A 15,940-nucleotide genomic window follows, 5' to 3' on the forward strand; every position below is an offset into this window, starting at 1 on the left:
CCCTGTCCGTCCGTCCGTCCTTCCGTCCGTCCGTCCGTCCGTACGTCACACTTCATTTCCGAGCAATAACTGGAGAACCATTTGACCTAGAACCTTCAAACTTCATAGAGTTGTAGGGCTGCTGGAGTAGACGACCCCTATTGTTTTTGGGGTCACTCTGTCAAAGGTCAAGGTCACAGGGGCCTGAACATTGAAAACCATTTCCGATCAATAACTAGAAAACCACTTGACCCAGAATGTTGAAACTTCATAGGATGATTGGTCATGAAGAGTAGATGACCCCTATTGATTTTGGGGTCACTCCATTAAAGGTCAAGGTCACAGGGGCCTGAACATTGAAAACCATTTCCGATCAATAACTAGAGAACAACTTGACCCAGAATGTTGAAACTTCATAGGATGATTGGTCATGAAGAGTAGATAACCCCTATTGATTTTGGGGTCACTCCGTCAAAGGTCAAGGTCACAGGGGCCTGAACATTGAAAACCATTTCTAATCAATAACTAGAGAACCACTTGACCCAGAATGTTGAAACTTAATAGGATGATTGGTCATGAAGAGTAGATGATCCCTATCGATTTTGGGGTCACTCCGTCAAAGGTCAAGGTCACAGGGGCCCGAACATTGAAAACCATTTCCGATCAATAACTAGAGAACCACTTGACCCAGAATGTTGAAACTTCATAGGATGATTGATCATGAAGAGTAGATGACCCGTATCGATTTTGGGATCACTCCATTAAAGGTCAAGGTCACAGGGGCCTGAACATTGAAAACCATTTCCGGTCAGTAACTTGAGAACCACTTGACCCAGAATGTTGAAACTTAATAGGATGATTGGTCATGCAGAATAGATGATCCCTAACGATTTTGGGGTCACTCTATTAAAGGTCAAGGCCACAGGGGCCTGAACATGGAAAACCATTTCCAATCAATAACTTGAGAACCTTTCAACCCAGAATGTTGAAACTTCATAGGATGATTGTTCATACAGAGTAAATGACCCCTATTGTTTTTGGGGTCACTCCGTTAAAGGTCAAGGTCACAGGGGCCTGAACATTGATAACCAGTTCCGATCAATAACTTGAGAACCACTTGACCCAGAATGTTGAAACTTCAAAGGATGATTGAACATGCAGAGTACATGACCCCTATTGATTTTGGAGTCAATCAATTAAAGGTCAAGGTCACAGTGGCCTGTTCATGTAAAATAATTTTTTGGAAATAACTTGAGAACCACTTGACCTACAATGTTGAAACTTAATAGGATGATTGGACATTCAGAGTAGATGACCCCTATTTATTTTGAGGTCACTTGATCAAAGGTCAAGGTCACAGGAGCCTGAACAGTGACTTGAGAACCACTAGGCCCAGAGTGTTGAAATTTAGCGGGATGACTGGACATGCCAAGTAGATGATCCCTATTGCAGCCAACCATCAGTGTCTCTTTGACTTTCGCTCCTGACCCCTATTGACTTCTTGCCTATAGGACTTTGCATTTGGGGAGACATGCGCTTTTTTACAAAAGCATTTTCTAGTTTAAAACAAGAGTTCACTGGTCCTAAGTAGGGTATCATAATTGCAGCCTATACTCATATCCGTAGAGGTCTCCGGTCCAAATACTTATATAGACCTGGCACTGTATATCTTATAGCTATTTACCTGTAAATGCATATAAGTACTTGACCTGCGTCTTGTCATGTACAATTGGTTTAACTTATTAATATACCATCGTGATATTTTGAATTAAGTTGCATACTACGACCATGTTCTGCTAGTGATAACACCACGACACCAGGGGTTGTCTCGACATTGCGTCAAAACCGTGTTGATAAAGTAGTGCATGCATAAGGTAAACTAAAAGACAGAAAAATGTTCATTTGATAGGTACTGTCTGAGAATCCTATGCTTGTAAGAGAGTTTGATCGTCTGACTCAGTGTAATATATCTGTAAGAGTTTGATCGTCAGACTCAGTGTAATATATCTGTAAGAGAGTTTGATCGTCAGACTCAGTGTAATATATCTGTAAGAGAGTTTGATCGTCTGACTCAGTGTAATATATCTGTAAGAGAGTTTGATCGTCTGACTCAGTGTAATATATCTGTAAGAGAGTTTGATCGTCAGACCCAGTGTAATATATCTTTAAGAGAGTTTGATCGTCTGACCCAGTGTAATATATCTGTAAGAGAGTTTGATCGTCAGACCCAGTGTAATATATCTGTAAGAGAGTTTGATCGTCTGACTCAGTGTAATATATCTGTAAGAGAGTTTGATCGTCTGACTCAGTGTAATATATCTGTAAGAGAGTTTGATCGTCAGACTCAGTGTAATATATCTGTAAGAGAGTTTGATCGTCTGACTCAGTGCAATATATCTGTAAGAGAGTTTGATCGTCAGACCGAGTTTGATCGTCAGACCCAGTGTAATATATCTGTAAGAGAGTTTGATCGTCTGACCCAGTGTAATATATCTGTAAGAGAGTTTGATCGTCAGACCCAGTGTAATATATCTGTAAGAGAGTTTGATCGTCAGACCCAGTGTAATATATCTGTAAGAGAGTTTGATCGTCTGACTCAGTGTAATATATCTGTAAGAGAGTTTGATCGTCTGACCCAGTGCAATATATCTGTAAGAGAGTTTGATCGTCTGACTCAGTGCAATATATCTGTAAGAGAGTTTGATCGTCAGACCCAGTGCAATATATCTGTAAGAGAGTTTGATCGTCAGACCCAGTGCAATATATCTGTAAGAGAGTTTGATCGTCTGACTCCGTGTAATATATCTGTAAGAGAGTTTGATCGTCAGACCCAGTGTAATATATCTGTAAGTGTCTGATCGTCTGACCCAGTGTAATATATCTGTAAGAGTGTTTGATCGTCTGACTCAGTGTAATATATCTGTAAGAGAGTTTGATCGTCTGACTCAGTGTAATATATCTGTAAGAGAGTTTGATCGTCAGACCCAGTGTAATATATCTGTAAGAGAGTTTGATCGTCTGACTCAGTGTAATATATCTGTAAGAGAGTTTGATCGTCAGACTAAGTGTAATATATCTGTAAGAGTGTTTGATCGTCTGACTCAGTGTAATATATCTGTAAGAGAGTTTGATCGTCTGACTCAGTGTAATATATCTGTAAGAGAGTTTGATCGTCAGACTCAGTGTAATATATCTGTAAGAGAGTTTGGTCGTCTGACCCAGTGTAATATATCTGTAAGAGAGTTTGGGTTTGATCGTCTGACTCAGTGTAATATATCTGTAAGAGAGTTTGATCGTCAGACCCAGTGTAATATATCTGTAAGAGAGTTTGATCGTCTGAGTCAGTGTAATATAACTGTAAGAGAGTTTGATCGTCAGACCCAGTGTAGTATATCTCTAAGAGAGTTTGATCGTCTGACCCAGTGTAGTATATCTGTAAGAGAGTTTGATCGTCTGACTCAGTGTAATATATCTGTAAGAGAGTTTGATCGTCTGACCCAGTGTAATATATCTGTAAGAGAGTTTGATCGTCTGACTCAGTGTAATATATCTGTAAGAGAGTTTGATCGTCAGACCCAGTGTAATATATCTGTAAGAGAGTTTGATCGTCTGACTCAGTGTAATATATCTGTAAGAGAGTTTGATCGTCAGACCCAGTGTAATATATCTGTAAGAGTGTTTGATCTTCAGACTAAGTGTAATATATCTGTAAGAGTGTTTGATCTTCAGACCCAGTGTAATATGTCTGTAAGAGAGTTTGATCGTCTGACTCATTGTAAATATATCTGTAAGAGAGTTTGATCGTCAGACCCAGTGTAATATATCTGTAAGAGAGTTTGATCGTCAGACCCAGTGTAATATATCTGTAAGAGAGTTTGATCGTCAGACCCAGTGTAATATATCTGTAAGAGAGTTTGATCGTCTGACTCAGTGTAATATATCTGTAAGAGAGTTTGATCGTCAGACCCAGTGTAATATATCTGTAAGAGTGTTTGATCGTCTGACTCAGTGTAACATATCTGTAAGAGAGTTTGATCGTCTGACTCAGTGTAATATGTTTGTAAGAGAGTTTGATCGTCTGACTCAGTGTAAATATATCTGTAAGAGAGTTTGATCGTCAGACCCAGTGTAATATATCTGTAAGAGAGTTTGATCGTCTGACCCAGTGTAATATATCTGTAAGAGAGTTTGATCGTCAGACCCAGTGTAATATATCTGTAAGAGAGTTTGATCGTCTGACTCAGTGTAATATCTGTAAGAGAGTTTGATCGTCTGACCCAGTGTAATATATCTGTAAGAGAGTTTGATCGTCAGACTCAGTGTAATATATCTGTAGTTCCATACTTTCTCAGTATTCACAGTTCGGTTCGAGTACAGTGGATCTGACGGCTACCCAGATTAGCGCCGACTTCATGTCCACTCATCACGTGACCTGTCCTCTACCAAAACGCTTGAATTACGGTAAAAATCAATTATGTATTGTATGCTTTAAGGCTCTTGTTAAATATGTGCGGCACCAAACTATCTATGTTAACTGATGACATGAATAAAAGGTTTGCTTTCACTGTCTACGATTTCGTGTCAATAGCAGCTGTGGCAGTACTCCATGTCTGACGTTTATACAGAGAAATGGTATGTACTTAGAAATATGTAAAATGCTGTAACATTGTTCCTGAAATACATGTGTCCATGGGTACAACACTTTAATTCACTATATTCAAAGATTACCTTCGTTAAAATAGGGACAATCTAATAAAACAATATTTATATATTCAAAATGGACCAGACAAAAAAACTAGAAGGAAACGAGATACAGCATATAAAATTGCAAATTGTCAAAACTTGAAAAATATTGTACCCTGGACAGTGACTTGTCGTTGAATAAAGTCGCTGTCGGAGCTGAAATGCGAAAACTATTATATCAGGAGGGTGCAGCCTGAGTGATATAATAATACGCATCTGAACGACAAACTATATTTTTTCAAGAGTGAATCACGGGGGTCTTCTTTTGTAGATCGCTATTCAATGTAAATCCAAATCTGCAATCGTAGATCGACGTCCGATGAAGGTTCGAGTCTACAATCGTAGATCGACATTCAATGTAGACTCGAGTCTGCTATGGTAGATCGATATTCTATGTAGACCCGGGTCTGAAATCCTAGATCGACGTTCAATGTAGACCCGGGTCTACTGTCGTAAATCGACAGTCAATGTAGACCCGGTTCTGCTATCGTAGATTGACATTCAATGTAGACCCGGGTCTGCTATGGTAGATCGATATTCTATGTAGACCCGGGTCTGAAATCCTAGATCGACGTTCAATGTAGACCCGGGTCTACTGTCGTAAATCGACAGTCAATGTAGACCCGGGTCTGCTATCGTAGATTGACATTCAATTTAGACCCGGTTCTGCTATCGTAGATTGACAGTCAATGTAGACCCGAGTCTGCTATGGTAGATCGATATTCTATGTAGACCAGGGTCTGAAATCCTAGATCGACGTTCAGTGTAGACCCGGGTCTACTGTCGTAAATCGACAGTCAATGTAGACCCGGTTCTGCTATTGTAGATCGACATTCAATATGGACTCGGGTCTGCTATCACAGACTGACGTTAAATGTAGACCCGGGTCTGCTATTGTAGATCGACAGTTAATGTAGGCCCGGGTCTGCTATGGTAGATCGATATTCTATGTAGACCCGGGTCTGAAATCCCAGACCGACGTTCAATGTAGACCCGGGTCTACTGTCTATCGTAGACTGACAATCAATGTAGACCCGGGTTTACAATCCTAGATTGACATTTAATGTTGACCCGGGTTTGCTATCGTAGATCGACAGTCATTGAAGGCCCCGGTCAGCTATCGTTGATCGACATTCAATGTAGACCCGGGTCTGAAATCGTAGATCGACGTTCGATGAAGGCTCGAGTCTGCAATCGTAGATCGACATTCAGTGTAGACCCGGGTCTGCTATGGTAGATCGATATTCTCTGTAGACCCGGGTCTGAAATTCTAGATCGACGTTCAATATAGACCCGGGTTTACAGTCGTAAATCGACAGTCAATGTAGACCCGGTTCTGCTATGGTAGATTGACATTCAATGTAGACCCGGGTCTACAATCCTAGACTGACATTAAAAATAGACCCGGGTCAGCTATCGTTGATCGACAGTCAATATAGACCCGGGTCTAAAATCCTAGATCGACGTTCAATGTAGACCCGGGTCTACTGTCGTAAATCGACAGTCAGTGTAGACCCGGGGTTGCTCTCGTAGATTGACATTCAATGAAGACCCGGGTCTGCTATGGTAGATCGATATTCTATGTAGACCCGGGTCTGAAATTCTAGACTGACGTTCAGTGTAGACCCGGGTCTACTGTCGTAAATCGACAGTCAATGTAGACCCGGTCCTGCTATCGTAGATTGACATTCAATGTAGACCCGTGTCTGCTATGGTACATCGATATTCTATGTAGACCCGGGTCTGAAATCCTAGACTGACGTTCAGTGTAGACCCGGGTCTACTGTCGTAAATCGACAGTCAGTGTAGACCTGGTTCTGCTATCGTAGATTGACAGTCAATGTAGACCCGAGTCTGCTATGGTAGATCGAAATTCTATGTAGACCCGGGTCTGAAATCCTAGACTGACGTTCAGTGTAGACCCGGGTCTACTGTCGTAAATCGACAGTCAATGTAGACCCGGTTCTGCTATCGTAGATTGACATTAAATGTAGACCCGGGTCTGCTATGGTAGATCGATATTCTATGTAGACCCGGGTCTGAAATCCTAGATCGACGTTCAATGTAGACCCGGGTCTACTGTCGTAAATCGACAGTCAATGTAGATCCGGTTCTGCTGTCATAGATCGACATTCAATGTAGACCCGGGTCTGCTATCGTAGACTGACATTCAATGTAGACCCGGGTCTACAATCCTAGATTGACATTAAATATAGACCCGGATCTGCTATCGTAGATCGACAGTCAATATAGGCCCGGGTCAGCTATCGTTGAGACAGTCAATGTAGACCCGGGTCTGCAATCGTAGATCGACGTTCGATGAAGGCTTGAGTCTGCAATCGTAGATCGACATTCAATGTAGACCAAAGTCTGCTATGGTAGATCGATATTCTATGTAGACCCGGGTCTGAAATCCTAGATCGACGTTCAATGTAGACCCGGGTCTACTGTCGTAAATCGACAGTCAATGTAGACCCGGTTCTGCTATCGTAGATCGACATTCAATGTAGACCCGGGTCTGCTATCGTAGATTGACATTCAATGTAGACCCGGGTCTACAATCCTAGATTGACATTTAATGTAGACCCGGGTCTGTTATCGTAGATCGACAGTCAATGTAAGCCTGGGTTAGCTATCATTGATAGACAGTCAATATAGACCCGGGTCTGTAATCGTAGATCGACGTTCGACGAAGGCTGGAGTCTGCAGTTGTAGATCGACATTCAATGTTGACCCGGGTCTGCTATCGTAGATTGACATTCAATGTAGACCCGGGTCTACAATCCTAGATTGACATTTAATGTAGATCCGGGTCTGCTATCGTAGATCGACAGTCAATGTAGGCCTGGGTCAGCTATCGTTGATAGACAGTCAATGTAGACCCGGGTCTGCAATTGTAGATCGACGTTCGACGAAGGCTCGAGTCTGCATTTGTAAATCGGCAGTCAATGTAGACCCGGTTCTGCTATCGTAGATTGACAGTCAATGTAGACCCGGGTCTACAATCCTAGATTGACATTTAATGTAGACCCGGGTCTGCTATCGTAGATCGACATTCAATTTAGGCCCGGGTCTGCAATCGTAGATCGACAATAATGTAGACCCGGGTCTGCTATCTTTGATCGACATTCAATATAGACCCGGGTCTGACGGTATCGTAGATCGATATTCAATGTAGGCCCGGGTCTGCTATCGTAGATCGATATTCATTGTAGACCCGGGTCTGCAACCCTAGATCGGTATCCAATGTAGACCCGGGTCTGTTATCTTCTTTGATCAAATTTTGGATCGAAGCAATGGTCATCGGATAAGAAATGATCTAACGAAGAAAACGGGTACTCATGCTTACATGTATCGATCAGAAATAAAAGGTTATCGCCATCTCCGAATACTCGTCCACGAACGTAAAAAAAATGATAAAAGGGGTTCCTCCATGTACATGTATGAACCTCTCGGATAAACCAGACATTATACATATTTAATCATTTGTTTATTCTAGGGACCGGCATAGCAGTACAGGCTTTTATGTTAACGCTTACAAATAACGGAGGGGCAACCGAGGGAAAGCAGCACGTGTATTACATCTATAACTCGAAATGCATGATGTGTGATCAGCAGGGCACGTGCACAGTGAAGGTTAACTCTCTTATTAACTTCTCAGTTTGATAGAAATGAAAGTCAAATCTGGGACTTTTAAAGGCCAGAGGAAAAGTATAAAAGCCAGCCAGCCGGAAAAATGGCCACTTGTTTTGAACTCTCTGAGCTGTCTGCTAGCAGAAACAGAGAAATCAAAATGTTATTTTTTTATTTTCTAAAAACACACTGCATACTTTTTTCTGAAATTTGGCATACTGTTTATTTAGAACACAAGCAATATTATCTGAAAATTTTATTTAATTCTGATACTTATAAATGTGTTAATCCAAAAATCTTTTACAAAGCAGTTTAAAAAAATTCAAATCTGACGGTTGCTTGAGTGACAGGTGAATAGAGGTTATGACCTTTCCAGCAGCCAACTAGATTTCTGTAGAAATGTAAACTTTCTCACAGCAATGAGGTCAGCTAAGGTTTTGACATATGGCGGGAAGTAAATACTACAAACTGCTGGAATTACCTGAATACGAGATGTATCTTATTGAATCAAATGTACATTAGTAATAGTATAAAGGAATCAAAGCATATTCAGAATGCACATTTTGGAAAATAATCTTACTATATTAAACACTTCCTTTACAGAATTAGTATACACTAATAATGTTCTTGAATGATTTCCTTGAAGAGCGATTAAAATGTAAACAAGGTGTTGGTTATAGATATGGAAATCATTTATAATAAATACTGATTGAATAAAATTTGATTTTAACTTCACAAAAATTAATGTTTCCATCTGAATGTTTTTATTATGACGTGCACTGTTTATTCCCATAAATGTCCCATGTATGGATCTCCAACTGGATTTGGGAACCATTCCCTCACGACAGTTAAGACACATTTTGGCATAATATCACGCCTGTGCCATACATATTTTTTAAATCGCCTGTCTCTTTGTAATGCAACAGTTTTTGCTTCAACATAACGCGGATCAAACCAGACTTTGCGGTGAAGTAGCATTGTCCAGAAGCGTTAGTACAGTTCCTTACGCAAGCTACTGTTTCTCGCACTGGCAGGGTTATTTTCAGTTTCCCACTAAAGTTTAGCTGAGAATAATGAGGTTTCGCCAAGTTTGTTTAATTATGTACCTTATCCATAATTTAATGATGTTCACACTGTTTGGCTAGTTTCATGTTTTAATGGCAAAATTCAGCCGACTAGTAATTGCTTTTTTATGAGTAGTCTGAACAGTGTGAAACAAGAGATTTGAAGCAAGTTTAACTCACATTTCATATTTATCCTGAATATTCTGTCCTGTTGATGAGACAATTCAATTCCAAGGCAGCAACAGTATTCTCCGACACTCGAAGTATTCCTTTGTTTTTCCAGTTACCTTTATTTGAAAAGCGTGATACGGGTTTTGTGTAAGGCTTACTTTTTAATTTAAAGGATATCTCTTTGATGACAGAATTTTTCTTGTTAGGTTACGTTATACTAAGTTCTTTCTTTAATTTATATAAACATATAATTCTTGGGACATCATTTTTTGTATTTATAGCATATATCTTAGTAATAAAACTAATCTAAAAACATAATACCACATCCTTATATGGCTCATACCTGATCTATATTTTGGACTATTTCGCACGTTATACTGAGAATTCGTATGAACTGTGCTTGAAATATTTACTGTTCTTGTTGTTTCCAGTTTGATGCATGTATGATAGAGAACAAGTGTTATGTGTACGGTGACTTCGACGACTCAGATAACCAGGGTTGGTGTATACCGGCGGTCAGTAACACACGGTGGTCAAAACAGGCACCGACGACGACGGCAGCAACATCTACATCGCATCCGACGCCAGCACTGACTTCATCGAGAATACCAGCGCAAGGTATGCTGTATCATTGTTATTTACGGAATGACTTGGAAACAATGTCATTGCTGGGTTTATTTGATTTACTAAGGTAATCATGCCGTTTAAGTTCTGAATACTTATTGCTCACTGATATTTGTAACTGCAAGATAAAACAGCAAAAAAGTACATAATTTTATATTTAGTTTTTACTAGTATACTTAAACAGGTATAATTAGAAGTTTTATTATGAATTATTGTAAAAACATCTGACGTGTCAAAACATTTAGTCGAAAACTAGACGTCAATATTTACACAGCGGTTGTATATCCTTCATTTGCAGCTTAGAACCATACTGCTTGATACTTTGTTACAGATATTGAAATCTATGTTGTCGAGTTCTGTACTGCATGAATTATACGTAGTTCTATTCAGATTTCAGTATGCTCTATTAATACAAACCAGTCCCTAACCTTCTTTGGAATCAGAACTTAAGAAGGATTGTGTTTTCGTTGCAGAAAACTTTTAGACCTATACATGAAATGCATTTCAGGTGTAGAAAGTGGCAATAACTACACAGCTGTAGGCACCGGATGTGGCTGTTACTTCGAGCCGACGAGATCAGATTGTGCGTGCTGTAAGAATTACGGTTGTCCGTGCGATGCAGCGAACAAGCACGTGTGTTATGACTGCATGAACCCAGACATGTGTAATGCTAATCATTGAATATGACCGACAGAAGTTTTAGTAACAAAAAATTACTGAAGTTCTGAATGAGCTTACAGATATATAAATATTTTGCATAATCTTACTATCGTTTGTGTGATTTTAGCTCACCTGGGCATAACGATCTCATGTTGAGCTTTTAGGACCGTTGGATGTCCATCGTCGGTCCGTAAGTCGTTTGCCCGTCCGTCGTCCGTCCGACGCTGTCCACAATATCTTTAAGGAACGTCTCCTAAACCACTACGCGATTTCAACTAACTTTACATGAATGTTCCTTGGGTGATCTCCTTTCTGAATCCTTCAAATCTAGGTTGTCCGTGTTGAATTCTAGTTGCCCTTCAACCGAAAGAAAAAACTTTCTTCGTAGAAATCGCTGGTCCGATCTTGAAAATATTTCACAGAAATGTTCCTTTGGTGACTCTCTAACAAATTTCTACAAATTATTCTTTTTCTTAAAAAACAATAACATAAGCGATATAGGACCATCATGGCATTCTTGGTCTGGTGTTATGTCGTATTTTCAATTCTTGCTTGACTGTCTCGCTATTTGTTTGTCTGCTCTATCTGATGCATTACAACTTACTAATTAAATGTATGTGTCTTGCCGATGCAACTCCAAAGTCAAATTAAAGGCCAAATCCTGAAAGCGATGATCGGAAACCGTTTTTATGTTCAAGATCATTCTGACCTTGACATCCACTGTTCATAGGACATCCACCTCTAAACAAATGGAAACTGTTTTCAGTCTTACGTTAACAGCGATTTTGACATTTAGTGACCCCGTAAACAATAGGAGTCGTCTATCGGGATAATCTACCTTTTCTCTAAGTATTTCGGAAAGACTTAATTGTCTCACCCTGTCACACATTTCGCTTTAAAACACTTGCATGGGTTGAATTAGTTCGTGTGGTACGGTGATGGAGCCATCTGCGTGATTTGCTTGAGGCAGTCGGTTCTACTTAGATTCCAGCAATGAGCATCTAACATATTTGTCGTTTGTCCACCATTACAGTGGTCTTGTCAGTGATGAGTTTGACGTAATCAATGAACCAAATAGCTGTGTAAATTACCAATACCGTGTCACGCAGGGAATTTGGGGAATATAAATAGTTTCTTGAAAATTGCACTTCCTTCTGTACAAAATATATAAATGTTACTAAAGAACGAACTGAAAAAAAATGAAATAGACTCCCATGTACGTTTGTATATTGTTTGTATTCTTTAGAAATTTAGTCTTTGTCTGTCCATGGAATTCGCTGCAGATGTTTCAGTCTCTTCTTCGAGACGTGCACATCAGGTTCCGGTCTGTACAGCTGCGTTGCTGTTCTATTTAATTCTTTTATTTTATCCTTTATTTCTTCCAAAGCTTGCTGGCGGGAAAGTAGATCTTGCTGCTCTCTTAAGTTGTTTTGTAGGAGTGCTTTGATGGTTATCTCCTCTTGTCTCAACACGGATATTGATTTGCGAGTTGCTGCTGACTCGCTGTCAAAAGCCGTCTGAAGATATCGTAAATTTTCGGGTACTTGTTCGCTCAGTGGGACTTCGTTATTGTTAGAAGCGGAAGTGTATTCATGTCTTCTGCTTTGGTGCTCCGAACGTGTTTGTCTTTTGGCGTCTGGCTCAGTAAAAGGATGCCTTGCGTTTGGTTCATGTCGATAGCCTTGCCCTTTTGGAAAATATGGTACATATGGATACTCTGATTCAGCGAGATATATCGGCTTGTACTGGAACTGCTCACTTTGTACTTTATTCTGATACATTTGGTTTAGGATATCGCGAACAGCTATAGTGTTTCCAACATTTGTTGACATGCCACCAATATCTATACTAGTATCCAAAATGTCATCTGCAAGCCAGCCGTGAAAGGTCATGCGCAAAACGTGTAGAAATCCTTGGAAAGCTGGAAGACCCCGTGTTCTCAGGCATATCGACAGAAGTGTCATTTGCTTGTCAACATCCGTTTTGTTAGCCTAGAAGTAATTCAAAATCATGTTGCTCAACTGTTTCAGAAAAAGCCAACTCTTACTTTAATGTTTTCTTTCTGACATACAAATAAGAATTAAATTATGCCTATAATTGATAGTACATGCACTATAAAAATGTCTGTTCTAACATGGCTCGATTTCTTTGCTACTTCAATAAAGAAGAAGTTAAGCTATGTATATTCTGCGATAAACAAGATCTATAGTCACCAAGCGTTTACTGAAACAATGCTGGATAATGTTGTAAAGTTGTTGGTCCTGAAAAATTGTGACATAAATCACAATAGCACGATTGTTAGCATTACGTACATTTGTTTTCAACTCAGATTGTCAGATGTCAAACGTTGAAAACCTGGTTGCGTCGCGTTGTAACGTTTCTTATATTCAGAAATCAAATGCTTTGTAGGTAATGTTTTTACCTATTGTACCCTATACTTGAGTTGGATCTATAACGTTTTATCGGTTTGTTTCACTGGTTTTTACATGTCTTTGATTAGCTGAAGGACAATTTTGACAAAATTTTGAGACGTGCCAATTTTCAGATAAACAAGACGCGTGGACCGGTAATGGAACATTATGACGTCAATCACGATGTCAAATTGCTACATGACGCCCGGTTCGTTACTGCCTGGATAAAAATAAAGTCCGGCATAATTTTCAATTTTTTAACAAAATATTTCAATCAGCTTGTAAGAATGAAAACAATCCAGACCTTCTTGTGTTTTATCGTCTTATTAAAGACTGTTCATCAATCAGTTGCTTAGATATTTAACCACTCGGGTTAACGCCCTCATGATTCATTTCGACTGCATCTGAACTCTAAACCGTGATAAACAGCTCGAAGGCCTTCATTATTTGGTAACTAAACAGCGACCATAATATCTCAAGATAAAAATATGTGTTGTTAAACTTGAAAATATTGTTTTGTCAATTTGATCTATTGTACCCTATACTTGAGTTGGACCTATAACGTTTTATCGGTTTGTTTCACTGGTTTTTACATGTCTTTGATTAGCTGAAGGACAATTTTGACAAAATTCTGAATTATTTATTTATTTGGGTTTTACGGCGCACCAACACAGTATAGGTTATATGGCGCCAAACAGGACTACAAATTTTGGTTCGAAATAAAAACATGAGGTATGGAATCAAAATTTGCACACCTGTTGGAATCACAGAGTTACTGCAAAACCAAGTGTGTGTTAAGACCCTATTAGTCGCCTCTTACGATCATGCAAGGGTAAGACAGTGATTCCAATTCTTTTCATACACAGATCGTTCCAGAACCACATGGGGCGACAAAATTCTGAGATGTGCCAATTTTCAGAATAAATAAATTTTGTAGTTCTACGATAATCAGTAAAAAACATTACCTATAAAGCATTTGATTTCTGAATACAAGAAACGTTACAACGCCACGCAATCAGGTTTTCAACGTTTGACATCTGACAATCTGAGTTGAAAACAAATGTACGTAATGCTAACAATCGTGCTATTGTGATGTATGTCACAATTTTTCAGGACCAACAACTTTACAACATTATCCAGCATTGTTTCAGTAAAAACTATCTACGCACCAGGTTTGATGACTATAGATCTATGCATACCACGTGACCTTGAATCAAGTGGCCGTAAATACATTTCCAACTGTCGTCAGCCCTAACCTACCTACAAACCAAGTTTCATAATGTAGGCCTATTTCATTCCTAAGTAAAGTTATTGAGCGGAAACCACTGTTTCAAATTTTAGTAAAAGTGACCATGAACCAAGTGACCCCAAATGCAATCCCAGTTGTATCACCCCATAGCTACATACAAACCAAGCTTCATTCTTATATCTCATTTCCGCTTAAAGTTATTGAGCATAATTCATTTAATCTATAGTTAGTGACAGTGACCTTGACCCGAGTAATCACAGATGCCATGCTAACCTTTGTCTCTAAAACAGCTATCTACATACAAAGTTTGATGACAATAGGTGTACCAAAACTAAAGTTACCGAGAGGAAATCTTTGATTCTATTTCTAGTAACAGTGAACTTGACCCGATTGACACCAAGTACAGTCCCAGCCTCTGTATTGATAAAAGGTATCTAAACAGCAAGTTTAGTTTAATAAAATAGACTTACCCAAATTAAAGATATTGTGACGAAACCGTTCATCTGTCACATAGTAACATTGACCTTGAACCTAACCTGACTGACCCCATATACAATCTCAGCCTTTGATTTAACAAATGGTCCATCCAAGCTGAAGTTATTGTGTGGTAACCATCTGTTTTGCGCCACAAAACCGGACAACGACGTACCCCTTTTTTGAAGACCTCGTTAACCTTTCGCCTTCTAAATGGTCATCATTCAATTTGGGGAATAACATTTATTATTCACTGAAATTTTACTGATTGAATAGCGAACAGTGCAGTAATGATCTTGGTCTGCGTTAGTCGCTTGCAGCTAGCAGGCTAGATGTTAAAAACGCTTGATTATATGCCATTTAATACTTAATATTTAGAAAACACGAACATACCAACATTTGATCTCTTGTATATTTTCCGATGACGTCCATCTGTCTCAATTTATTTATTACTGACGTGGACAACACCAGATGGCGCCTCAAAAAATCCTCTTTCTTACTTAATATAGCCTTAATAACATCAAAATCCATCTTCAGTATGACGTTTTTTGTACTTTGTGTAACTTATTCTAAAATTTCTCTCAAGCCTTTATTTTAATAGCAAGAAATCCCGTAGAAATACTCTGCCTTCATACCCGAGACACATTGAGAGGGTAAGTGAACGTGTAAGAGGACAGTTCCTGAAATCTTCTGTAACTCCTTAAATACATCTTGAACATTATAAATGTCAAACACGACCGGTTATCTTAATTTGTAACCAGCAGACGACAAATAATTGCCGAAGTGCACCAGTGAACAGACGGTTATCATGTTAACCTATCTGTTGTTCTGTTGTTGTTACACTTTCAGATTATGTTATTTTCGGTCTGTTTCCTTATTTCATTATTATAAAAGAAGTCCACAAACTTCCCGAACACCCCTCGTATTATTAC

General features: G+C 39.2%; 2 protein-coding genes across 3 annotated transcripts in view; one reads left to right on the top strand and one right to left on the bottom strand.

Annotated features, from left to right (window-relative positions):
* Window positions 1-10,980, top strand: part of LOC123554833 (von Willebrand factor D and EGF domain-containing protein-like) — a 50,816-nt gene extending 39,836 nt beyond the window's left edge. The window contains exons 18-21 of one of the 2 annotated variants that reach the window (XM_045345193.2): window positions 4,332-4,440; window positions 8,222-8,358; window positions 10,022-10,208; window positions 10,723-10,980. In XM_045345193.2, coding sequence (XP_045201128.2) covers window positions 4,332-4,440; window positions 8,222-8,358; window positions 10,022-10,208; window positions 10,723-10,895 — 606 coding nt within the window. In that variant the 3' untranslated portion in view covers window positions 10,896-10,980. Of the gene's footprint in view, window positions 1-4,331; window positions 4,441-8,221; window positions 8,359-10,021; window positions 10,209-10,722 lie in introns of those variants that run through there. The other variant, XR_008371605.1, reaches the window with a different exon arrangement.
* A 1,144-nt stretch (window positions 10,981-12,124) lies between these two features.
* On the bottom strand, window positions 12,125-15,539 carry LOC128558205 (uncharacterized). Its single transcript, XM_053547054.1, has 2 exons — window positions 15,402-15,539; window positions 12,125-12,865 (listed from the first exon to the last, which is right to left on the bottom strand). The coding sequence occupies exons 1-2, from the start codon at window positions 15,537-15,539 to the stop codon at window positions 12,125-12,127; spliced, it is 879 nt and encodes a 292-aa protein (XP_053403029.1).
* Between the last annotated feature and the right edge of the window lie 401 nt (window positions 15,540-15,940).

The sequence above is a fragment of the Mercenaria mercenaria genome, chromosome 7 (genome assembly GCF_021730395.1).
Source record: "Mercenaria mercenaria strain notata chromosome 7, MADL_Memer_1, whole genome shotgun sequence".
In the NCBI taxonomy this organism is placed as follows: Eukaryota; Metazoa; Mollusca; class Bivalvia; order Venerida; family Veneridae; genus Mercenaria; species Mercenaria mercenaria.

What these genes read in the sequence shown, in the direction of transcription:
- LOC128558205 (XM_053547054.1), bottom strand. Translation starts at nt 15,539, where the DNA reads ATGGATTTTGATGTTATTAAGGCTATATTAAGTAAGAAAGAGGATTTT. An exon ending in ATACAAGAGATCAAATGTTG is followed by an intron (nt 12,866 to 15,401) that starts GTATGTTCGTGT and finishes AATTACTTCTAG; the next exon opens with GCTAACAAAACGGATGTTGA.